A 26,999-nucleotide genomic window follows, 5' to 3' on the forward strand; every position below is an offset into this window, starting at 1 on the left:
CCGTGTGTTAATGGAGACACGGAATGCAGGAGTTGATTTAACAAGTGTTTACTGAACAAACTACACAAGACACCACACAGGCTTATATACCCGAGTGGTCACTACTGGTACTACAGTATACAGGGGCTTCAAAAACATAGTTCCTCTTAAAGGTACATACACTACAATTCCTCCCCTTTTAGATAAATAGTACATAACATTTTAAGTAATCATTAAATAACATTTTTACAAGAACAATAATATACACATTTGCTGAAGTTAATCAATTACAAATTCAGTCTCTCTGGAGGCTTCCTGACTCGGTCCGGATAACGCCTCGGTGGTGTAGTAGGTTCTTTTGGCAAGGTTGATTCGGCTTCAATGCTAGTGTCGGGTTTATCTGGTTCCAGTATCACCGGATCGGAGGTAGATACTATGGGTATCTCTGCTTCATCACTAGGCGTATAGAGTTGTGGTGTAGGTTGTCCTTTTTCGGATGACTCGATGATCTGGTCAGCATGGTGCCTTATTATGCTTTCTCCAATGTCCACGGTATACATCAGCGGTCCTAGTCATGTGCAAATAGTTCCAGGCTGCCATTTCTCGGTACGGTAGTCGGGGGCCAAAACTGGTTGACCTATCTGGAAGGTTCTAGTTGGCCTTTCATTCATGCTTTGAAATTGCCGGTTCTCTACGTCCCTTCTGACGTTTGGCTTGACCAAATCCAGCCGGCATCTTAGTCTTCTATTGAAAAACATCATGGCGGGGGTTTGGTTTGTAACCACGTGTTGCATTCCTGTACACAAACAAGAAGTTATCTACCTTATGTTGTAGATTTATGTCTTCATTACCCATGGCCTTCTTGAAGGTCTGGACAAACCTTTCAGCCAATCCATTGGTGGCGGGATGGTATGGGGCGGACGTGTAGTGCTTAACCCCATTGTTTTTTTAAGAACTTCCTGAATTCTTCGGATACAAATTGCGGTCCATTATCAGAACAGATCTGTTCAGGCAGCCCATTCCTGGCGAATATGGTCCTCAATACTGTGATGGTTTTTTCCGTGGTGGTGGAGGACATCTTTATTACTTCCGGCCACTTGGAGTGTGCATCCACCGCGATTAAGAACATTGAGTCCATAAATGGACCAGCAAAGTCGATATGTACCCTTTGCCATGGAGATGAGGGCCACTCCCATGGATGTAGAGGGGCTTGTGGTGGGGCGTTTTGGACCTTCTGGCATCCAAGACAGCTCTTCGTCATTTCTTCGATGTCTCCATCGATACCTGGCCACCACACAAACGCTCTGGCTAAGTTCTTCATTTTCACTCCACCCAGATGCCCCTCGTGAAGCTCCTTTAGCACTTTATCCTGGAGTTTAGGTGGAATCAGCACTCTGGATCCACACATCAAGGTTCCTCGGCACACTGACAGCTGTTCTCTTCTTTGCGAGAATGCTGGCAACAGTGGTTCGGTGCTGGCCATCCCTTCACCGTTAAATCGTAGACTCGTGAGAGAGTCGGGTCATTTCGCGTTTCCTTTTCAATGGTAGAATTTGTCACCGGTAGACATTCCACTATGGTCGAGTGGAATATCTCCACTGGGTCCACTGTAGGTGCCTCTTCCACCGTTGGCAACGGTAGGCGCGATAACCCGTCAGCATTCCCATGCTGTTTTGTTCCTTTGTATTCTATGTCATATTGGTGTGCCCCTAGGAAAAGGGACCACCTCTGTGGCCTTTGCGCTGTCATAATGGGAACGCCCTTTTTAGGGTTGAATATGGAGACGAGGGGTTGATGGTCAGTCAACAAGGTAAACTTTTGTCCGTGTAGGTAATGGTTGAATTTCTTCACCCCCCACACCAGGCTGAGTGCCTCCCTGTCGATCTGGGCATAGTTACGCTCAGCTGAGTTCAATGAGCGTGATGCAAAAGCTATCGGCCGCTCCGAGCCATCAGGGAATCTATGCGATAATACCACTCCCACGCCGTAAGGGGATGCATCGCACGCCAGTCTGATTGGCAGTGATGGGTTGTAATGAGCCAACACTTCCCTGGACGTGATCAAGCCTTTGCATTTATGGAAGGCACATTTACAGTCTTCGCTCCATTTCCAAACTACTCCCGTTTGTAGCAGTGCGTTAAGCGGGTGCAGAACCGTCGACAAGTTTGGTAAAAATTTTTGATAGTAATTTACTAATCCCAGGAACGACCTTAATTGTGAGTCATTTTCAGGCGCTGGGGCCTTTACGACCACTTCAATTTTTTCAGGTGACTTATGCAACCCTTCTTCGTTAATGACATGGCCACAATATGATATTTGTTTCTAGAAAAATTCGCATTTGGGGCGATTTGCTCGTAGGCCCCGTTCTCTCAGCCTCGTGAGCACCTGCTCCAAGTTGGCAAGGTGCTCATTGTCGTTTTCTCCTGTTACAAGGATGTTGTCTAGGTAGCATTGAGTCCCCGGAATCCCTTGCAGGACTTGCTCCATAGCTCTTTGCCAGATAGCCGGAGCTGATGCCACTCCGAAAACCAGTCGATTGTACTGGTACAGGCCTTTGTGTGTGTTTATCGCGAGATACTTTTTAGGGGCCTCCTCAACCTCCATCTGCAGATATGCCTGTGCTAAGTCAATTTTGGTGAAACGTTTCTCTCCGGATAGTGAGGCGAAAATATCTTCTACCCTCGGAAGAGGATACTGTACTGTGTGAAGAACCGGGTTTACAGTCACCTTGAAGTCCCCACAGATGCGAACTTTTCTCTGTTCTTCAGATTTATCATTATTCAACGTTTTCTTCATGACCAGGACGATGGGTGTTGCCCACTCGCTCCAATCTACCTTGGATAACACGCCTGCTTTTTCCAAATTCTCCAGCTCTGCCTCGATGGCTGGACGAATTGCGTATGGCACCGGCCTTGCCTTAAAAAACTTGGGAATTGCCGCATCTTCCACTTTTATTGAGGCGGTGGCGCCTTTCAGGGTTCCTAGTTCCTGTCTCCATCCCCCTCTCCAACAGATACACCACTGAGTACTGTTGGGGGGGGGGGGGGGGGGGATGGCTTATCAGAGGAAGGCAGCAGCAGCCAACTTCCTGGCACCAGGGGTGGCTCTGCTGCACAGAATGGGAGGAAAAAGAGGGGTAGAGCTATAGTAATAGGGGATTCAATTGTAAGGGGAATAGATAGGCGTTTCTGCGGCCGCAAACGAGACTCCAGGATGGTGTGTTGCCTCCCTGGTGCAAGGGTCAAGGATGTCTCCGAGCGACTCCAGAACATCTTGGAAGGGGAGGGTGAACAGCCAGTTGTCGTGGTGCATATAGGCACCAACGATATAGGTAAAAAGCGGGATGAGGTCCTAAAAGCAGTGTATAGGGAGTTAGGAGATAAATTAAAAAACAGGACCTCAAAAAGGTAGTAATCTCAGGATTGCTACCAGTGCCACGTGCTAGTCAGAGTAGAAATAGAAGGATATTTCAGATGAATACGTGGCTAGAGGAATGGTGCCAGGGGGAGGGATTCAAGTTCCTGGGACATTGGAACCGGTTCTGGGGGAGGTGGGACCAGTTCAAACCGGACAGTTTGCACCTGGGCAGGGCTGGAACCAATGTCCCAGGGGGAGTGTTGGCTAGTGCTGTGGGGGAGGGTTTAAACTAAAATAGCAGGGGGTTGGGAACCTGAGCAGGGAGACAGAGGAAAGGGAAACAAGGATAAAAGCAAAAGATAGGAAGGAGAAAAACAAAAGTGGCAGTCAGAGAAATCAACGGTTTAAATCAAATATGGCCACAGTAAGTAATAATTCTAATAGGTCTAAGAGCGTTAAAAAAACAAGCCTGAAGGCTTTGTGTCTTAATGCGAGGTAATAAGGTGGATGAATTGGCTGCGCAAATAGAAGTAAACGAATACGATTTGGTTGGGATTACGGAAACGTGGCTCAAGGAAGGCCAGGACTGGGAACACAACATCCAGGGGTATTCGATATTCAGGAAAGATAGGCAAAAAGGAAAGGGAGGTGGGGTAGCATTACTGGTTAAAGAAGGGATTAACACAATTGTAATGAAGGATATTAGCTCTGATGAGGTGAAATCTGTATGGGTAGAATTGAGAAATACTAAGGGGAAAAAAACATTAGTGGGAGTGGTTTATAGACCTCCAAACAGTAAGGCGGAGGTTGGGGATGGCATTAAGAGAGAAATTAAAGAAGCGTGCAATAAGGGCACAGCAGTCATCATGGGTGACTTTAATCTACATATAGATTGGGCCAACCAAATGAGTAACAATACTGTGGAGGAGGAATTCCTGGAGTGTTTACGGGATGGTTTCCTGGACCAATATGTCGAGGAACCAACCAGAGATCAGGCCATCTTAGACTGGGTATTATGTAACGAGAAAGGATTAATTAGCAATTTTGTTGTAAGAGGCCCCTTGCGTCGGAGCGATCATAACATGATCGAATTCTTCATTAAGATGGAGAATGAAGTAGTTGACTCGGAGACTAGGGTCCTCAATTTAAATAAAGGAAACTATGATGGTCTGAGGAGCGAGTTGGGTAGGATTGACTGGGGAATGGCACTCAAAGGGATGACGGTGGCTAGGCAATGGCAAACATTCAAAGACCGAATGGATGAACTACAGAATTTGTTCATCCCAGTTTGGCATAAAAATAAAACAAAAAAGGTGACCCAACCGTGGCTAACAAGGGAAATTAGGGATAGCATAAGGTCCAAGGAGAGGGCCTATAAATTGGCCAGAAAAAGCAATAATCCTGAGGATTGGGAGCAGTTTAGGATTCAACAAAGGAGGACAAAGGGATTAATTAAGAAAGGGAAAATAGAATATGAGAGTAAGTTTGCAGAGAACATAAAAACTGACTGTAAAAGCTTTTATAGATATGTGAAGAGAAAAAGATTGGTGAAGTCAAGCGTAGGTCCCTTGCAGTCAGAATCAGGGGAATTTATAATGGGAAACAAAGAAATGGCAGACCAACTAAATACATACTTTGGTTCTGTCTTCACAAAGGAGGACACAAATAACCTCCCAGAGATGCCGAGGAACATAGGGTCTGATGAAAGGGTGGAACTGGAAGAAATCAGTATTTGTAGGGAAATGGTGTTAGGAAAATTGATGGGACTGAAGGCCGATAAATCCCCAGGGCCTGATAATCTACATCCCAGGGTACTTAAGGAAGTGGCCCTAGAAATAGTAGATGCATTGCTAGTCATCTTCCAGAATGCGATAGACTCTGGAACAGTACCCATGGATTGGAGGGTAGCTAATGTTACCCCACTATTCAGAAAAGGTGGTAGAGAAAAGGTGGGGAATTATAGACCGGTAAGCTTGACATCGGTAGTGGGGAAAATGCTAGAGTCCATTATAAAAGATGTAATAGCAGAGCACTTGGAAAGCAGTGACTGGATCGGACAAAGTCAACATGGATTTACAAAAGGTAAGTCATGCTTGACTAATCTACTGGAATTTTTTGAGGATGTAACTGGTAAAATAGATAAGGGAGAACCAGTGGATGTGGTGTATTTGGACTTTCAGAAGGCTTTCGATAAGGTCCCGCATAAGAGATTAGCGTGCAAAATTAAGGCACATGAGATTGGGGGCAAGGTATTGACTTGGATGGAGAACTGGTTGGCGGACAGAAAGCAAAGAGTTGGAATAAACGGGTCGTTTTCTGAGTGGCAGGCAGTGACTAGTGGGGTACCGCAAGGATCGGTCCGAGGACCCCAGCTGTTCACAATATATATTAATGATCTGGACGAGGGAATTGGATGTAATATCTCCAAATTTGCAGACGACACAAAGCTGGGGGGGAGGGTATGCTGTGAGGAGGATGTCGTGAAACTCCAGCACGATTTGGACAGGTTGGGTGATTGGGCAGAAACTGGCAAATGCACTATAATGTGGATAAATGTGAGGTTATCCACTTTGGTGGCAAAAACAGGAAGGCAGATTATTATTTGAATGGTAATAGATTGGGAGAAGGGGAAGTGCAAAGAGACCTGGGTGTTCTTGTACACCAGTCGCTGAAGGTAAGCATGCAGGTGCAGCAGGCGGTTAAGGCGGCAAATGGTATGTTGGCCTTCGTAGCAAGAGGGTTCGAGTACAAGAACAAGGATGTCTTGCTGCAGTTGTACAGGGCCTTGGTGAGACCACACCTTGAGTATTGTGTGCAGTTTTGGTCGCCTTACCTGAGGAAGGACGTTCTTGCCATGGAAGGAGTGCAGCGAAGATTCACCAGGCTGATACCTGGGATGGCAGGAGAGATTGTGTCGATTGGGATTATACTCACTGGAGTTTAGAAGATTGAGAGGGGATCTCATCGAAACCTATAAAATTCTGTCAGGCCTGGACAGACTAGATGCAGGAAGGATGTTTCTGATGGCCGGGGAGTCCAGAACCAGGGGTCATAGTCTAAGGATAAGGGGTAAGCCATTTAGGACTGAAATGAGGAGGAATTTCTTCACCCAGAGAGTGGTGAACCTGTGGAATTCTCTGCCACAGAGGGCGGTGGAGGCCAGTTCATTAAGTATATTCAAGAAAGAGTTGGATGTATTTCTTAAGGCTAAAGGGATCAAGGGATATGGGGAGAAGGCAGGGACCGGGTACTGAATTTGGATGATCAGCCATGATCCCATTGAATGGCGGAGCAGGCTCGAAGGGCCGAATGGCCTACTCCTGCTCCTATCTTCTATGTATCTATGTTGAAACACTTCTTTGGCGTTAGCCAAGATTTCTTTTAATCGTCCAGGTATGACGTCATCATCGGTTTTTTTCTTACTGGCCACCGTCAGTGCCTGAATGGAGTGCCAGTCTAAACGTATCTTTCTGATCCATTCACGTCCCAACAACGGTGGACCACCATCTTGCAGAACGTATAAATACAACTTCTGTATTTCCTTGCTGTTGTATACAACAGGCACCCTTATTTACCCACTGGGGTATACTTTCTGCCCCGTATATGTCTTCAAGACAATGGATGTGTCTTTCAAAGGTATATGCGGAAATAGCTGCTCGTAATCCCGTCGACTCATGACGGTCAGAGCTGATCCTGTATCTAGCTCCATTTTGACTGGGGACCCCGCTATCGTGAGGGTAACCCAAATGGTCTGGTAATCTTCTTTGGCAATTACATTATGTAATTTGAGACAGCTTAGTCTCTTGTTTCCGGAGTCGCTATCGCTCTTCTGGTCTTCGGAGCTACTGTCCGTCATCATTTGTACCTTTCTGTACTTTTCCTTATTGACCTTTTTACTGTCAGCGGATTTTTTTCCAGATCTGCATACACGTGCAATGTGTCCCATCTTTCCGCATTGCCTGCATGCTTTGTCCTTGAACCAGCAGTCCTTCTGGTCATGGGTGGATCTACCGCAGCGATAACATCTCTCGAAACCCCGTGTCATTTCATGGGCGCCGAAGTCCTGTGGCTTTTGCTGCATCTCTGCAGCTCCTCTTGCTGCTGCTTCGTATGATACAGCCACACTGAAAGCCTTGTCCAGTGTCAAATTTTTCCTCAGAAAGTAGTCTTTTCTGTGTTCTTTCGCTTAGGAGACCGCAGACGAATTTGTCTCGTAGAGAATCTGCCAGTCCTGCCCCGAATTGGCAGTGCTTTGACAGCTTTCGTAATTCGGTGAGGTAATCAGCGTTACTTTCATTCTTGTGCCGATTCCTCCTGAAGAATTTGAATCGTTCCGCTATCAGCAGCGGTGTTGGGTTTAAGTGCTCCTGTAAGGTATCAACAATCTCCTTAAAATTCTTGTCCATCGGTTTGGCTGGAGTGATCAAGTTTCGTAACAGCCCGTATGTCCTTGCGCCCATCAGATTTAGAAGTACCGATGCCTTTCTATCATCCGTTACTTGGAGAACCGTTCCTGTCGTGGAGCGGACCCTCTGGGACTTTCCCCTCCCTCTGCTCGGTCCGAACGCCGACCTGCTTTGCAGCACCGGCCGCGCCCCGAGTGCTCCACCCTCTCTCTCTCTTTGCTTCTGCTTCCCGACTCGCTGCCCGGCCCCGTTGCAGAGCCACCCGATCGAGCTCTAGCCCGCCGCAGCCCAGGAAGGATCAGTGCACTACCTGCCACCAGCCCGTTTAGCTGGGGAAACCACAGACTGGAGACCAAGCCTGGCCCTCGTTTTTGAGTTTCTTCGAGTTATTTTTTTTTTTCTTGCTTCTAGCTTCGACCTTCGTCTGAGGAATCGATCCCCTTGAGGTGCTGCCGAATTGCAGGTAAGTTCGTTTCTAACTCGTCGCCACTGTTAGATCCGTGTGTTAATGGAGACACGGAATGCAGGAGTTGATTTAACAAGTGTTTACTGAACAAAGTCTGGAGGTGAACTAACAACACAAGACGCTACACAGGCTTATATACCCGAGTGGTCACTACCGGTACCACAGCATACAGGGGCCTCAAAAACATAGTTCCTCTTAAAGGTACATACACTACACTTGTCAAGAATTTTTCATGCTCTCTCTTTGCTTTCCTAATATCCTTTTTAATTGCACCCCTGCACTTTCTGTACTCCTCTAAAGATTCTGGAGTATTTAGCCCTCGGTATGTCATACGCCTCCCTTTTTTTCTTTTATCCTACCCTGCATGTCCCTAGACATCCAGGGGGCTCTAGATTTGTTAGTCCCACCTTTTTTCTTTAAGGGCACATATTTGGTCTGAACCCTCCGGATCTCCTCCTTGAATGCCTCCCACTGCTCTGACACTGATTTACCTTCAAGTAGCTGTTTCCAGTCCACTATAGCTAAATCCCCTCTGAGCTTAGCAAAATTTGCTTTTCCCCAATTTAGAATTTTTATTCCTGATCGATCCTTGTCCTTTTCCATAACTACCTTAAATCTAACAGAATTATGGTCACTAGCACTACACGCCTTCTACCTGCCCAGCTTCATTCCCTAAAATCAAGTCCAGTACCGCCCCCCTCCCTTATTGGGCTTGCTACATACTGGCTAAAAAAGTTCTCCTGGATGCATTTTAGGAATTCCACACCCTCTATACCTTTCACACTAATTTTATCCCAGTTAATATTGGGGTAGTTGGGGCATAGGGAATGACTGGCCAGTGAACCAAACATTTGTTACTGTGCCTATCTAGGTGCAACACTGTCTCCCTCCCAGCACCCCTTTTCAGTATATCTTCTAAATACTATACACTTAACACATGTTTGGCTCACTGGCCAGTAGTTGCCTTTGCCCTTAATTGAAGAGCGTTGTTACGTTAGCTACTTTTCAATCCTCAGGCACTATTCCCGTGTCGAATGATTCCCTGAAGGCCGCGAACATTGTCTCTGCATTGGGCACTGCAGTACACAGTGCTTCCATACCTTAGGGTTGGTGGAATCAAACAAGCCAGTCGACAGCCCAATCAACAGAGAATGTTTGCCTTTGAAATTTGCTGGTGATAGTGACCAGAACAATGGCCTGGATCCCGATGGCTCTTCCTGCGAGGATTCCCTCGACAACATGGCTGTTGCTCTGTCCTGTGGGTGGGTCACCTTCTGGAAAAAAGGTTCGCTTTGTGGGGTTTCACTGGTGCAACCTTCTGTTTGATGGGAAAGAAGGTTTAGCTACGGCAAATGCAAAATGTGCCAAAATGCATTTTATAAAAACAGGTTAAAAAAAAAATCAAAGATTCAGATGTGGAAACACTGACTTTCTAGATTTACGGCAAGGCTGCATATTATTTACAGCTCTAGCCATTCAACGGCAACAATACAGCGCCTTTAACATAGTAAAATGTCCCAAAGCACTTCACAGGAGTGTTCTGAAACAAAATTTGACACCGAGCTACACAATGAGAAATTAGGTCAGGTGACCAAAAGCTTGCTCAAAGAGGTAGGTTTTAAGGAGCGTCTTACAGGAGGAGAGAGGGAGGTAGAGAGGCGGAGAGGTTTAGGGAGGGAATTCCAGAGCTTGCGTCCTTGGCAGCTGAAGGCACAGCCGCCAATGGTGGAGCGATTAAGATTCGAGGATGCTCAAGAGGCCAGAATTAGAGGAGCGCAGATATCTCGGGGAGGTTTTGGGGCTGGAGGAGATTAGAGATAGGGAGGGGCGAGGCCAGGGAGAGGAGAGATTTAAAAACAAGAATGAGAATTTTAAAATCAAGAACTAGTCCCGAGAGAATCAGATACTGAATGAAAGTACAAAGTGCCAGAGCTGACTTGTCAAAGTGGTGCACAAATAATGCAACAAAACACAAGAATGACAAAAGGCCACCCAGGCCATCTAGTTAAGTCAGAATTGAGCAAAGTTACTTCCAATCTAATTTCCGCCCCACCATTTGAATTTCATAAGGGCGCTTTGGAATTTAAGATAGAAAATCAGCAGCATCAGCTAACAGATTCCTTCAAAATGGAAGTTGCTCCATTTTTAGAGAAAAAGATCGGTCAAGCCTAAAGCGAAAATATTTGGAACTGACCAGTGTCCACTTTGCTCTCTGCCAGTTCAGTGTACTTTTCTTCTGTCTCGAGCATATCCTCCTTTGTCTTTTCTGGTTGAGCGACAGCACCATCTAGTGGTCTGGGTAAAAACAGAGTAAAACAAGATACTGTACGTGCAATGGCAGTACACACTTATGTACCATATTGACAAACCCCCCGAACTTGAGCCCTCACTTCCAAAATAATTACTGACTCATGAATGGGCTGCACGCGTAACTTACTAATTTCTTCTTTTTGCCGACGCAAGTTTTTATTTTGTCGACGCCATCGTGGTTACAGAAACATGATCTTCCTCACAAAACATCCTTTCTTCAGTTGCAGACTTGTATGTACAGGTTACATTGCCCGACAGGGGCACTGGCAACTGCACCCCCACTATCCAATATGTCAATTCTCCTCAAGTTATTTGGCCTTCCCTTGGCGAATGGATTTCCAGCGGGTGGTCGAATTCAAACCAACAAGAACCTGCGTGTTACTGCAGATCTTATTTTGCTTTTTAATTGGCAAGTTTAACTCAACTGGTGGAACAAGATTTCAGTGCAGCAGAATCTGTGAATAGAGCAGACCCCTTCCCCAATGGATAACGGAAATCCGCGGGTAATCCAGAGTACCCAAGTTTTAGTCCGACACAAAGCTGGGTGGGAGGGTATGCTGTGAGGAGGATGTCGTGAAACTCCAGCACGATTTGAACAGGTTGGGTGATTGGGCAGAAACATGGCAAATGCACTATAATGTGGATAAATGTGAGGTTATCCACTTTGGTGGCAAAAACACGAAAGCAGATTATTATTTGAATGGCAATAGATTGGGAGAAGGGGAAGTGCAAAGAGACCTGGGTGTTCTTGTGCACCAGTCGCTGAAGGTAAGCATGCAGGTGCAGCAGGCGGTTAAGAAGGCAAATGGCATGTTGGCCTTCGTAGCAAGAGGGTTCGAGTACAGGAACAAGGATGTCTTGCTACAGTTGTACAGGGCCTTGGTGAGACCGCACCTTGAGTATTGTGTGCAGTTTTGGTCACCTTACCTGAGGAAGGACGTTCTTGCCATGGAAGGAGTGCAGCGAAGATTCACCAGGCTGATACCTGGGATGGCAGGAATGACGTATGAGGAGAGATTGTGTCGATTGGGCTTATACTCACTGGAGTTTAGAAGATTGAGAGGGGATCTCATCGAAACCTATAAAATTCTGTCAGGCCTGGACAGACTAGATGCAGGAAGGATGTTTCTGATGGCTGGGGAGGCCAGAACCAGGGGTCATAGTCTAAGGATAAGGGGTAAGCCATTTAGGACTGAAATGAGGAGGAATTTCTTCACCCAGAGAGTGGTGAACCTGTGGAATTCTCTGCCACAGAGGGCGGTGGAGGCCAGTTCATTAAGTATATTCAAGAAAGAGTTGGATATATTTCTTAAGGCTAAAGGGATCAAGGGATATGGGGAGAAGGCAGGGACAGGGTACTGAATTTGGATGATCAGCCATGATCTCATTGAATGGCGGAGCAGGCTCGAAGGGCCGAATGGCCTACTCCTGCTCCTATCTTCTATGTTTCTATGTGACACACCTATATTACAACACTTCAGAAGTATTTAATTGGCTGCAAGCACCTTGGGACATCCTGAGGTTGTGAAAGGCACTTCATAAATGCAAATATTGCTTTGTTTTTTTTTTACAGCAGTACCCGGAGCACGAGAATGAAGACGACAACAGTACAAATAGAAAAGGGACATCTCGCGCGCAAAATTTGGTGGATAATGGGAGTGCGGCTCATTGGAACCCAACTGTACATTCAGAACAACATCCGAGGGAAAGCCGTTCACTTCCATTCACCTTTCTGCGTCGCTCACTTCTTCCCAGGCATCAATAGTAATTGGGGCCACTGGGACTTTATCTCTACTCATCTGCTCTCCTTCATCTAGTGCCTCGGTTTCCAAGTCCTCTGGTTCTGGAGGAAATACAGAAACTTAATGTGAGGTAAATTGCAGAAGTTAGAATGGTTTTTGTTAACTGCTCGAGGGGAAAAAAAAGTTTACTTGTTCTTAGCACCCGCCTCTCCACCACCCCCCCCCCACCAAAAAAAAGAGCTATTTCCAGATTGCAATATCCAAACATACAATGCAGGCGCACAAGCCTTTCGAGCTCCCTAATATATCTGGCATTGGCTGAATAGTCGTAACATTAAATACATTTGGGTAAAGCATGTCAAATTTCCTGATAACATACTGCAAAAAAAAGACACACAAAAATGCCTTAGTCTTATCTTCAAACTAGGGACTGTACAGCATCACAATTCAGTCATAAACTTAAGTGTGACCAACTAATTTGCATTTTCCCCTACTTGGACGAAGCCGTGTGGAAATTTTCACACAAGTTAAACTGCAGTTACAATGTGCACCGATAATACAGGAAAGACAGAGGTGCAGAAAGGTTCAAACATCACACTGTTCTTTTCAGACACATACTATACACGTCCAAGGTACACCTATCCACCACCATTTATTCCCTATACTTCAATAGATAAGAACATAAGATCGCAAGAATATAAGAATTAGGAGCAGGAATAGGCCACACGGCCCCTCGAGCCTGCTCCGCCATTCAAGAAGATCACGGTGGATCTTCGACCTCAACTCTACTTTCCCGCCCCATCTCCATTTCCCTCGATTCCTCAAGATTCTAAAAATCTATCCGTCTCAGCCTTGAATATGCTCAACAACTCAGTATTCACAGCCCCTTTGGAGTACAGAATTCCAAAGATTCACAACCCTCTGAGTGAAGAAATTCCCCCTCATCTCAGTCTTAAATGGCCGACCCCTTATCCCGAGACTATGCCCCCGAGTTCTAGACTCTCCAGCAGGGGAAACAACCTTTCAATCGCCCTCAGAATCTTAACAGGTATTGATTGTAAAATAAACTATTAACTATAGGAAATAGTTTACAACACGCTTGGAAGAGCTGTGCACTCATTTATAGAGCGTCAGGAGACAGTGATGTTCGAAAATTTGGATTTTCTCCTCGGACCCCAGCTGTTCACAATATATATTAATGATCTGGACGAGGGAATTGGATGTAATATCTCCAAATTTGCAAACGACACAAAGCTGGGTGGGAGGGTAAGCTGTGAGGAGGATGTCGTGAAACTCTAGTACGATTTGGACAGGTTGGGTGATTGGGCAGAAACATGGCAAATGCACTATAATGTGGATAAATGTGAGGTTATCCACGTTGGTGGCAAAAACAGGAAGGCAGATTATTATTTGAATGGCAATAGATTGGGAGAAGGGGAAGTGCAGAGAGACCTGGGTGTTCTTGTGCACCAGTCGCTGAAGGTAAACATGCAGGTGCAGCAGGCGGTTAAGAAGGCAAATGGTATGTTGGCCTTCGTAGCAAGAGGGTTCGAGTACAGGAACAAGGATGTCTTGCTACAGTTGTACAGGGCCTTGGTGAGACCGCACCTTGAGTATTGTGTGCAGTTTTGGTCGCCTTACCTGAGGAAGGACGTTCTTGCCATGGAAGGAGTGCAGCGAAGATTCACCAGGCTGATACCTGGGATGGCAGGAATGACGTATGAGGAGAGATTGTGTCGATTGGGCTTATACTCACTGGAGTTTAGAAGATTGAGAGGGGATCTCATCGAAACCTATAAAATTCTGTCAGGCCTGGACAGACTAGAGGCAGGAAGGATGTTCCCGATGGTCGGGGAGTCCAGAACCAGGGGTCATAGTCTAAGGATAAGGGGTAAGCCATTTAGGACTGAAATGAGGAGGAATTTCTTCACCCAGAGAGTGGTGAACCTGTGGAATTCTCTGCCACAGAGGGCGGTGGAGGCCAGTTCATTAAATATATTCAAGAAAGAGTTGGATATATTTCTTAAGGCTAAAGGGATCAAGGGATATGGGGAGAAGGCAGGGACAGGGTACTGAATTTGGATGATCAGCCATGATCTCATTAAATGACGGAGCAGGCTCGAAGGGCCGAATGGCCTACTCCTGCTCCTATCTTCTATGTTTCTATGTTTCTATTTCAAGTGCAATATACAAGATCTTGGAAAGTATCAGGAATAGTTTGGGTTGGAAGAGCAATTTTTTTAAACTGAGGAAAGGCAGGCAACATTTTATTTTTTGATCACTCAGAAGCTTACCCAAGTTGCATAAATATTTTCTTGGTGCGCCTGCCAAAGTTAAAACCAACCGAGACCACGTCCGGAAGTTTCATCAGCATCGATGAATGCTTTGCAGCACTCGACATAGCGCCTGAATCCAACGTTCACTGAACTTAAACCGGGACGTCTTTTGCCGCAAGCAAGATTACAATTAGCTTGGGAACTACAACTATGACTTTTAAGTCAGATTGCTGAGAATCTTTGATGTACAGGAGCGGTAGTACAGAATACCGAGCTGCCAATAACAGGGATAAACGTCAGCCCAGGAAGCTGCCTCGACGTGGCTAATTTACTGAAAATCACATTAATGACATCATATCCAGAGGACTAGAGTACAAGGGAGTAGACGTTATGCTGCAGCTATACAAAACCCAGGTTAGACCACACCTGGAGCACTGTGAGCAGTTCTGGGCACCACACCTTAGGAAGGATATACTGGCCGTGGAGGGAGTGCAGCGTAGGTTTACCAGAATGATACCCGGACTTCAAGGGTTAAGTTACGAGGAGAGATTACACAAATTAGGGTTGTATTCCCTAGAATTTAGAAGGTTAAGGGGTGAGGTGATTGAAGTTTTCAAGATATTAAGGGGCACAGATAGGGTAGATAGAGAGAAACTATTTCCGCTAGTTGGGGAGTCTAGGACTAGGGGGCATTGTCTAAAAATTAGAGCCAAACCTTTCAGGAGTGAAATTAGGAAACACTTCTACACACAGGGTGGTAGAAGTTTGGAACTCTCTTCCGCAAACGGCAATTGATGCTAGATCAATTGTTAATTTTAAATCGGAGATTGATAGCTTTTTGTTAACCATAGGTATTAAGGCATTTGGGTCAAAGGCGGGTATAGGAAACTCTCTTTTTACCGGCACCTAAATAACCGGAAATCTCTCTTAACCGGCAAAATTCAGTAGGTGGTTCAGGTAAGTTTTACTGCATATTAGTGGCCATGCAACAGGGTTGCCTGGATCTGTGGCTGTATAACCGGGGTTCCTGCACCTGTTGCCATGCAACAGGGTTGCCTGTATCTGTGGCCCTGTAACCGGGGTTCCTGCACCTGTTGCCATGCAACAGGGACGCCTGGATCTGTGGCCGTGTACGGGGCTCTCATACCTTAGTAAGTATACCTCTCTGTAATCCGGACTTTTTGATCAACCGGCACCACGCCGGTCCCGGATAAAGAGTTTCCTGTATATGGAGTTAGGTCGCAGATCAGCCATGATCTCACTGAATGTCGGAACAAGCTCGAGGGGCTGAATGGTTGACTCCTGTTCCTATGTTGTCACTAGCATGCACACTTTATTAGTGTGGTAAACCACTGTTAACCCTGTACATGTCTGTGTGGTAAACCACTGTTAACTCTGTACAAGTCCGGGCATGTCTCCACCCCTAAGCCCGGGTATAAAGGTGACTCACCACCCTTCCCCCGGGAGCTCTTAGGATGGATTCACTAGCAGAGGCATGCTCCAGTTCTTAATCAATAAAAGCCTACTTCATATAAGTCCATCTCGTAGTCTTTGGTGTTGTTGATAGCGCATCAATTAGGAAGGATAAAATTCTTCCCCACTGTCAAATGGGCTTCCTCCTACAGTGTGTAGACCATGACTGAGTGAGTGCTGCACTGTCGGAGGCACAGTCTTTCAAATGAGATGTTAAACCAAGACCCCGTTTGCCCTCTCAGGTAAAAGATCTCATGGCACTATTTCGAAGAACAGGGGAGTTCTCCCCGGTGGTCCTGGCCAATATTTAATCCCTCAACCAATGCTAAAAAAAAAAAAGAGATTATCTGGTCATTATCTCATTGCTGTTTGTGGGGGCTTGCTGGATGCAAATTGGCTGCCGTGTTTCCTACATTACAACAGTTCAAAAGTACTTCATTGCCTGTAAAGCGCTTTGGGATGTCCTGAAGTCATGAAAGGCACTACATAAATGCAAGTTCTTAGTTTATGACAACACAGAAGGTACCACAGGGGAGTCAAGGGTTATGGGGACCGGGCGGGAAAGTGGAGTTGAGGCCAAGATCAGATCAGCCATGATCTTATTGAATGGCGGAGCAGGCTCAAGGGGCCGAATGGCCGACTCCTGCTCCTATTTCTTATGTTATGTTCACATTAGAATGAATCATTGACTACATGAAGGCCAACAATTTCTTCCTAAACCAGCTCCAACTGAAGAACGCCTACCATCTAATCAATTACAATTAATTATGAGAAGCTACTTAATACCACGCTGCCAAGTAGAATCTATATACTGCATTCATAAATGAACATCCAAATCCCAGAACACTTCTAATCCCTCCAAATGAATCAGCTGTTTTATTCAAGTTAAATAACCTACAATGCTGTAACAGAGCATTTATAACAGAGAAACAGGCCCAACAGTGACATGCCAGTTTATGCTCCACACGAGCCTCCTCCCAACCACCTTCATCTCAACCCATCAACATAGGCTTCTATTCATTTCCCCCTCGCGTGTTTATCGAGCAAATGCATCTGTGTTAGTCGCCTCAACTACTCTTTATGGTAGCGCATTCATCTAACAAAGAATGTACAGCGTCAGCAAAAAGAAAATACCTTCTATCTTGTCCTCAAACACTGCCGGTTTTAACACAGGAATAGATTCACTTGACTGAACAGCCTCCTTTGTCAAGTGGTCTGCTGTTTTAATTTCTGCTGTGTCTCTTGCTGCAGCTGTCTGGCCAGCAACAATGACAGAAGTTTGAATGGTTTCATCAAGTGCTCTTTGACAAATGGTGCCGTTTGTAGTATCGATGACCATCGTGAGGGTCTGGTCAGCTTCGGCCAACGGGCCTTCTGTTGGGTAGAAAGAGTAAAAACTAAACTGAACATCTAAGGTTTCCATCTTGAGCTGAAACCCGTGTCAGCAGACAGAGTGGTTTTATTCTGCACAAACCAACAGTTTTTTAAAATTAATTCACGGGACGTGGGCGTCGCTGGCAAGGCCAGCATTTATTGCCCATCCCTAATTGCCCTTGAGAAGGTGGTGGTGAGCCGCCTTCTTGAACCGCTGCAGTCCTTGTGGTGAAGGTACTCCCACAGTGCTGTTAGGGAGGGAGTTCCAGGATTTTGACCCAGCGACGATGAAGGAACGGCGATATATTTCCAAGTCAGGATGGTGTGTGACTTGGAGGGGAACTTGGAGGTGGTGGTGTTCCCATGCGCCTGCTGCCCTTGTCCATGTCCCTCTAGGTGGTAGATGCTGCCGAAGAAGCCTTGGCGAGTTGCTGCAGTGCATTTTGTATACGTCAAGGTTAAATGTTTACAAAGACAAATTGGTTTATTCCAGAAATGTCAGACAATTTCAGGTAAAACACATCTGCATCATCCAAAGAAAGCACGTTAAACTTTCAGTTACTCACCATTATTTTCAATGGATATTGCATCCAACAGCATTCCCGTCTGAAGTTGCAGATCTGCTTCCCCCAACACTTTCAAAACGGTGTCAGAAGGATCTTTCTCCCACACCTTACGAGGTTCATCTTTAAGGAACAGTTGAATAACTTCTCCTGAAGTCTGAGCTGTTTTTAAAAATAAATAAAAAGCAAACACACAACATGAGCCGGTTAGACCATTGTTCAATCAAGATGGCGGGACATCACAAAATCAAACCCACGTACCTTAAATCTCACCTTTCAAAACAGATCCCTGTACCCAAGCCCTTTGCGCTGTAACCCTCACCAGTCATCGAGCATCACCACAACCCAACGTCATCCCTCGCTTCTCAGGTGCCCGATGAAGAAACAGGCCGACCCTGCTGACCAGTAATCTCAAAGCATGCGTCTGCAAGTACGGAGCAACTCCGCTGTCACACAATTCTATCTGAAGCTACTCTTCAAGTGCAAGGAATTCAATGGCACAGGAGGAGCTGAATCGCAAATTGAAAAGGCGGCACGAGGGCTAAAAAATTTAAAGTAAAATAAGAGTAGCAGAAAATTTCAATGGGCAGACAGACAGAAAGCTGGACAATCAGTAGATCACATCGCATACAATATATGCACCGGATGGTATGATGGGCTGCATGTACTGGGCTGGGGAGTTTCTGACGCCGCTCCTAACATGAAGCATTATTAATCCTATTGTGAACAGATGTCTCGTGGCGATCGATAGTTATGGGGAGAAACCAGGTTGCAGAGGGGGTGTAGAGAAAAAAAGGGTAAGTTACGTGGAATTACAGGAAACTTTGTTATCTGGAGGCTAAATGTCCGGCAAGCTCGAGCCACCGGCAAAAATCAGGAGCTGTTTTGTTAGATTTTTTTTCTTGTGGCTTTTTTTTTTTTTAAAAACAGTTAGGCTCTGCAAAGTCTCTGTAGCTTAGCAACACCTTCAGCGAGACGCTTCCAAGGTACAGGCCGACTGTTTAGAAGCTGTTGCTAAGCAACAGTGTTTGTTGTCAGATACGGAGATGAAAAGCTCCATATGCTTCAACATTAACGCTGGTGTGTCCGGCAGTTTTGAGGGAACGGCAACAGCTCGGTCCCGTCGGTGCCGGATAGCACAAAGTTTCCTGTACATAGAATTTAAAGCACAGAAACATGTCATTCGGCCCAACTGGTCCACGCCGGTGTTTATGCTCCACACAAGTCTCATCCATCCTACTTCATCTCACCCAATCAGCATACCCTTCTATTCCTTTCTCCCTCACGTACTTATCTAGTTTCTCCTGAAAAGGCATCTTATTCACCTCAGCTACTCCCATGTGGTAACAAGTACAACATTCCAACCACTCTCTGGGTAACAAAACTTCTCCTGAATTCCTTATTGGATTTATTAGTGACCATCTTATATTTATGACCCTTAGTTTTGGACTCCCCCACAAGTGGAAACATTTTCTCTACATCTATCCTATCAAACCTCTTCATAATTTTAAAGACCTCTATCAGGTCACCCCCTCAGCCTTCTCTGTTCTAGAGAAAAGAGCCCCCGGACTGCATAATTTACATGACAACAGTCCAGAGACCTTAACCATGGGCTCGTGTGCACTTCCCTGCAGCAATTCATTGTAGTAGCATAGGTAAAGGTTGCTGGTCGGTGACCCGTCCACTTTGTGGATGGTATGAAATGAAAGATCATGAAGAGTAAAGGAGCATCTTCACCACAGACCCTCCAACTCCCGCCCCCACCGACAAAAAGAACCAAAGGGACCCCGTGACCGAGAAGACCCCAGCCTCTCTCTACTCACACCAGCGCCCAGAAAGGTTGCACACTGCCCAGACCCTCCCTTCTCGACTATCCCAAGCCACCTCTATCAAGAGAAGAACAATAGTCCCAACAACGCTCAATACAGGGTTAACCAAATGTAGTGAATTAGGAGACCTTCACTGTATGTAACCTGGAGTCCAAAGATGTGCGGGTTAGGTTGATTGGCCATGATAAAAATTGGCCCTTAGTGTTAGGGGGGATTAAATACGTGGGGTTACGGGGATAGGGCTTGGGTGGGATGGCTGTCGGTGTAGGGACCGGGTGCTAGGGTTTGGATGATCAGCCATGATCTCGTTGAATGGCGGAGCAGGCTCGAAGGGCCGAATGGCCTACTCCTGCTCCTATCTTCTATGTTTCTATGAAATATGGAATACACCCAAAGAAAGGGTGTAAATCTCAGTTTTCAAAAACGTAAGGGAGGCAAAAAAAAATTCTATTGACAGAAGGGAGGCACACTCCAAGAAATGACCAGTGAGAAACAGAAAAGACACAGCGATGCTGTTAATAAGTGAAAATGGTGCGAATATTGGGCACTGCATAGAACAGGCAAGGGTGTTGATAATGCAAGTTAAACGCAAGAAAAGCAAATAAGCCGTTTAAGGCATGAAAAAAGAGTTACGGTCAACACCACAATGCCTCCACAGTAGTATAGCCCGTCAACATCACGGCCAAGGCTGCACGTGGCCAAAAGAGCTCTGTAGAACCATGCCCCAAGCAAGCACTCAAGTGATTTCAACAGAAGACAGGAAAGAAAGTTGTCGAGGGAATGGTGGAATCTCCAAAGAACTATAATAGAAACAGAAAATGCTGAAAATACTCAGCAGCATCTGCTGAGAGAGAAACAAAGTTATCGCTTCAGGTCGACGACCTTTCATCAGTTCCACAGATGACACTTCCGTTGTCCCTACAGAACTGGAACCAAAGACTATTTCATCGGCTGCTTCACTTGTCCTTACAGAATTCTACATCAGTCGTTACCAGATAATCATTCAACGCCAACAACAACTTGCAGTTATATAGCTCCTCCAACGTAGGAAAAACTTCCCACGGCGCTTTACTGGAGCGTTACCAGACAAAATTTGACACCGAGCCACAGAGATATATTAGGACAGGCGACCAAAGGTTTGGTCAAAGAGGTAGGCTTTAAGGAGGAGAGAGAAGTGGAAAGTAGGAGTGGTTTAGGGAAGGATTTCCAGAGCTTAAGACCTAGGCAGCTGAAGGCACGGCCACCAATGGTGGAGCAATGAAAATCGGGGAGGTGCAAGAGGCCAGAATTGGAGGAGCGCAGAGATCTGAGGGCCATAGGAAGTTACAGAGATAGGGAGGAACTTTATTTGAACAGAAGGATGAGAATTTTGAAACTGAGGTGTTGCTAGACCAGGAGCCAATGTAGGTCAGCAAGAGGCCGAGGACATTCCCACTCAGACCTCACCATCTGCGGGCTCTTGCATTGTTCCACGGAAGCTCAGCGTAGGCTCGAGGAACAGCACCTCATCTTTCGATTAGGCACTTTACAGCCTTCTGGACTCAACAGAGTTCAACAATTTCAGATCATAACCTCGGCCCCCATCATATATATATTTTTATTATCCACACTTTTTGTTTGTGCTTTTTTTCCCCTCCCACACGGCAGCTGTCCTTCATTCTGCCAGCCCAATTCACACTCCATCTGGAGCCATCCTTTGTTTCTTAACCTGTCCTATTACCATCTCCTTTTGCCTTGAATATCTCTTAATGCCTCTTTACTTCTCCTGCCTTCCATCCTATCACAGACCTTCCCTTTTGTTCTTTCATCCCCTCCCCACTTTCCCAGCCCCTAAACTTGTTTTAAAATCTGTTCCATTTCCTGCTTTTTTCCAGTTCTGACGAAAGGTCTTCGGCCTGAAACGTTAACTCTGTTTCTCTCTTCACAGATGCTGCCTGGCCTGCTCAGTTTTTCCAGCATCTTCTGTTGTTATTTCACACTGCCAACCTAAGTTTGAGAGACTGAACGAAGCGATATAAAAATGTGTCTTATTTCCTTTCAACTTGTCACCTCAAAGCTGTACTTAACACATTCCATCACGAATAAAATCTGACATGTAAAGTTATCTTTCATAAATCTTTTCTAGTACGTTTTTGAAATTTCAAAACCCCTTCCTCAATTTTTACAACAGTAATTTTCTACAGCACTAATAATACATTAAATGAAGTAACTTTGTTCAGCAGTTTTGCCTTCTAAAAAAAAAAGGCATGACTTAAAAAGTTGCATTTAAGAAGTTAGTCATCCAGTTAGGTATTACCCAATAATAGCCAATTCCAGCGTGTACAATTTATAGGAGCTGAGAACCAAAAATGTTATTCACTTTGGTAGGAAGATTAAAAACAGAATATTTTTTAAGTGGTGAGAAACTATTAAATGTTGGTATTAAGAGAGATTTAGGTGTCCTCGTACAGGAAACACAGAGTTAGCATGCAGGGTACAGCAAGCAATTAGGAAGACAAATGGCATTTTGGCCTTTATTGCAAGGGGGTTAGAGTACAAGAGTGAGGAAGTCTTGCTACAATTGCTTTGATGAGATCACACCATTTAGTACAGTTTTGGTCTCCTTATCTGAGGAAGGACAAACTTGCCTTAGAGGCGGTGCAACGAAGGTTCACTAGATTGATCCCTGGGATGAGAGGGTTGTCCTATGAGGAGAGATTGAGTAGATTGGGCCGATATTCTCTGGAGTTTAGAAAAATGAGAGGTGATCTCATTGAAACATAAGATTCTGAGGGGAATTCCTAGGGTAGACGCTGAGAGGTTGTTTCTCCTGGCTGGAGAGCCTAGAACTAGGGGGCATAGTCTCAGGATAAGGGGTCGGCCATTTAAGACTGAGATGAGGAGGAATTTCTTCACTCAGAGGGTAGTGAATCTTTGGAATTGTCTGTCCCAGATGGCTGTGAATGCTGAGTCGTTGAGTACATTCAAGGCTGAGACAGATAGATTTTTGGACTCTAGGGGAATCAAGGGATATGGAGATCGGGCGGGAAATTGCGAGCTGAGGTCGAAGATCAGCCATGATCTTATTGAATGGCGGAGCAGGCTCAAGAGGCCGTATGGCCTACTCCTGCTCCTAATTCTTACTTTCTTATGTACTTTTTGTCTGACACGCATGGAAATTGATTACCTTGTTTGGAATCTTTCAAATCACAAGACCATTTTGTTTGCCCTAACAGGAAACCACCCACTCTCCCCACAGGGATAGAACTTGGGCACAGGTTGCCAAGAGCCAAGTCTTGGGGACCCCAAAGTGTGTGCAGAGGTACTGCTGGAGTTTAACAGGCTCCGAGTGCACAACTTTATGAGTATACAATGCTGGTAAGCTTCTAGTCGCTTGTCCGGCTAGGGTCACCTGAACCATCAGGACATTCGCTGAATAGGGAAAACCCAGCCTCCACATCTCCACTTCCAGGTCCCATATTGAGCCAAGTTATCAGTGATGTAAAGGAACAGCACCTCATCTTCCGATTAGGCACTTTATAGCCTTCCGGACTCAATATCGAGTTCAACAATTTCAGATCATAACCTCGGCTCCTATTACATTTTTACTTATATTTTTTATCCACACCTTTGTTTTGGCCTTCCCCCCCCCCCCCCTTTTTTTTCTCTCTCCCACATGGCAGCTGTCTCCCATTCTGCCAGCAGATTTCACACCTAATCTAGAGCCGTCTTTTGTCTCCACTAGTCCTATCACCATCTCGTCTCGTTTTGAATACCTCTTAATGTCTCTTCTCTTTTGTTCTCTCCCCGCCTGGCCTCTTAATCTATTTCATTTCCTGTTCTTCTTTAGTCTTGACAAAGGGTTCACCCGAAACGTTGACTATTTTCTCTCCACGGATGTTGCGTTGCCTGGCCTGCTGAGTTTTTCCAGTATTTTCTGTTGTTATTTCGGATTTCCAGCATCTGCAGTATTTTGTTATCGTATCAGTGATGTAGCTTTGTTTAACTGGTTAATATCCCATTGGTGTACATTGCACTCCCTGTGCATTTTTTAAAATAAAGTGCGTCAGCCGTGGCTCAGTGGGCAGCACTCTCGCCTCTGAGTCGGAAGGTTGAGGGTTTAAGTCCCACTCCAGAGACTTGTGCACAAAAATCAAGGCTGCCACTCCAGTGCAGTACTGAGGGAGTGCTGCACTGTTGGAGGTGCCGTCGCTCAGCTGAGACGTTAAAACGGAGGCCCTGTCTGCTCTCTCAGGTGGACATGGTCAATATTTATCCCTCAAACAACACCACAAAAACAGATGATCTGGTCATCATCACATTGCTGTTTGTGGGAGCTTGCTGGGCGCAAATTGGCTGCCGCATTTTCTACATTACAACAGTGACTACACTTCAAAAAATACTTCATTGGTTGTAAAACCCTTTGAAATGGCCAGCAGTCATGCAAGGCGCTATATAAATGCAAGTCTTTCTTCTTAATAAAGTTATGGGTAGAATTCAGTATCTCTTCACAATGGCTTTTCGAGTAAAGTTGTAAACACTTCTTTATTCTCACCCTTTATCCCAGAGCAGGTTTCTTCAAGCGTGAGCTGTGCGAGAGGAATCACAGGTGGGGGCTCCGCTTCCCACTTTTTCCTTTCTCCTGCCGAGTGAGGACCACCCTCGAGCTGTTCTTCAGGCTGTGCGTGATTGTCTTTAGAAGTTTCAGCACTTTCCTCGTGTGACGTCGTATCTGAATCATGGTTTTCCTGAGCTTTAAAATGTTGATTTAACCTGCGCAAAATTTCTTGCTTCTCCTTCTGGAAAAAAGACAAAAAACGTGTACAAAAACTGAAGTGGTTTTGGAAGAAATTCTAGCTAACTACATTCCAACCTGAGTCACAACTTAGAGAGGCGTATATTCTGAAGTATAGAGGAAGCGGAAACCTCACAATGGGTCTTACTTTTTTAAAAGAACAATGTATGTGGAGATAGAGAATAAAATTCAACCTTTTAATTAAATAATAGGTCAGAAGATATTGGCCAATAGTGTCTTACATTACAATTCAGGACGAGTTTTCGTCAGGGGCGCTATCAGGAAAATGCACCGTTTCCCCCCGCCGAGGTAACATAGGTGAAGTTATGCTTAAGTTTCTGCGCAAACTCATTAGCGTAAGCCCGAATGTAAAATCTCCCATGAATCCGCAATCAAGCAGCGTAATGTATTGGAACCCTTCCCTCCTCCAGCCTCACAAAGAGTGGGATTGCCAGGAAAAGAACCATTCTTCAATTTTGATTTCTGCCGCAGCAGGGCCTGCGACTGCAACTGGCTGCTGGTTGCTGCGGTCTTCAACTAACTAATTCCTGCAGCAGAGCGGGACACACCCGTGTGGCTTGAATTGACCGCTGGTCACAGGTCTCGTGCACCAAGGACGGATCAGTTGACTGAATTTAAAGCACTTGCCGCAGCAGCAGGAGGAGCAGGCCTGGGTCAGTGGATTCAATGGACTGCTGGTCACAGGTCAAGCGATTATCACTGGAGTCATGTGACCGCGGGTGCCCGTGCGCCCGAGAATCTGGGCGCAATGTGACGAACACCTCCCCGAATGGGCACAATCGGCAGAAACATGTTGTCCCGGACTGGGGGGGCGTGGTGGGTTTTATAGGTGGGGGGACCGATTCGGGCCAATGGACTTTTGAACCAGCGGAAAGGATCGCAGACACTCCAACGTAAAGTGGTCGAGTGCAACTCATACGCTTATAAATTCAGCAATCTTTAGCACCATTTCATTTGATTCCGTCCCAATTAAGCTGATATCCGAGCAAAATCATGCAGAAGCTCCAGGCCCAGATGTTTAAACTAAGTCCTAGTCTTTCGTATCGCATCAATATTTGGTTTTACAACTCGCAGCCTTCATTTCGGTCTGTGTACTCACAAGAGGAAACAGACATTGCAGATAAATGAAGCGCTTCTCAGAAGAAGGAACAGCTCACATTCTACAGAGTCATAACGGCACAGAAGGAGGCCATGCGGCCCATCGAGTCCGTGCCGGCTCTCTGTTGAGCAATCCAGTCAGTCTCATTCCCCCGCTCTATCCCCATAGCCCTGCATATTTATTTCCCTCAAATGCCTATCCAGTCTACCCTTGAAAACATTGAGTGTCTCCGCTCCCACCACTTCCATTGGCAGGGAGTTCCAGGTCCTCACCACTCGCTGCGTTAAAAAGTTTTTCCTCACATCCCCCCTATATCTCTTGCCCAAAACCTTAAATCTGTGTCCTCTAGTCCTTGTACCATCAACTAGTGGGAACAGCCTTTCCCCATCTAGCCTATCCAAACCCGTCATAATCTTGTACACCTCTATCAAATCACCCTCAACCTCCTTTGCTCTAATGAAAATAAATCCAGTTTCTCCAACCTGTCCTTGTAGCTAAGATCCCCCATCCCCAGAACCATTCTGGTAAATCTCCTCTGCACCCTCTCAAGGGCCTTCACATCCTTCCTAAAGTGTGGTGACCAGAACTGGACGCAATACTCCAGTTGTGGCCTAACCAGCGGTTTATAAAGATTCAGCATAACTTCTCTACTTTTGTACTCAATACCTCCATTTATGAAGCCCAAGATCCCATATGCTTTGTTCACCACTCTCTTAATATGTCCTGCCACCTTCAGGGACCTATGCACATTAACTCCCAGGTCCCTCTGTCCCTGCACACTCTTTAAAACTGTGCCATTAAGTATATTGACTCTCCCTGTTCCTTCTGCCAAAATGCATCACCTCACACTTCTCTATTAAATTCCATCTGCCACTTGTCTGCCCATTCTGCTACCCTTTCTATGTCGCGTTGCAGTCGATTGGTATCATCCTTACTGTCTACCACACCCCCAAGTTTGGTGTCATCGGCAAATTTAGAAATTCTACTCTCTATTCCAATATCCAGGTCATTTATATATATATATATCAATAAAGTAGCGGCCCCAGCACTGACCCTTGAGGAACACTGTAGTGTATGTACCTTTAAGGGGAGAGCTACTTTTTACAGCTCCTGTATACTGTATAGTACCGGCAGTGACCACACCTGTATATAAACCCTGAGTAGGGATCTGTACTGTTAGTTTTAGAGTAACCTTCATCCAGTAAACACCTGTTGTTTGTTATCTGCAGTCTCTGTCTATTTATTGAAGGACACCATACATCAAGATACACGGATTTAACAGTGGCGACGAGTGGATTCAAACCTACCTGCAACTCTGCATCACCTCCCA

At 45.6% G+C, this 26,999-nt stretch overlaps 1 protein-coding gene across 6 annotated transcripts in view; it reads right to left on the reverse strand.

Annotated features, from left to right (window-relative positions):
- The window catches only part of nek1 (NIMA-related kinase 1), a 220,172-nt gene that overhangs the window by 34,345 nt on the left and 158,828 nt on the right, over positions 1-26,999 (reverse strand). For 4 of the 6 annotated variants that reach the window (XM_085976042.1, XM_085975980.1, XM_085975918.1 and 1 more), the window contains 6 exons: positions 24,310-24,553; positions 17,950-18,108; positions 17,144-17,383; positions 12,247-12,361; positions 10,403-10,503; positions 9,309-9,526 (listed from right to left, as the gene is read on the reverse strand). In XM_085976042.1, the coding sequence (XP_085832168.1) occupies positions 9,309-9,526; positions 10,403-10,503; positions 12,247-12,361; positions 17,144-17,383; positions 17,950-18,108; positions 24,310-24,553 (1,077 nt within the window). The remainder of the gene's footprint in view (positions 1-9,308; positions 9,527-10,402; positions 10,504-12,246; positions 12,362-17,143; positions 17,384-17,949; positions 18,109-24,309; positions 24,554-26,999) is intronic. The other 2 variants (XM_085975769.1, XM_085975847.1) reach the window with 2 other exon arrangements.

The sequence above is a fragment of the Somniosus microcephalus genome, chromosome 1 (genome assembly GCF_052327205.1).
Source record: "Somniosus microcephalus isolate GS21.2 chromosome 1, FLI_Smic_1.0, whole genome shotgun sequence".
NCBI classification, from domain to species: domain Eukaryota; kingdom Metazoa; phylum Chordata; class Chondrichthyes; order Squaliformes; family Somniosidae; genus Somniosus; species Somniosus microcephalus.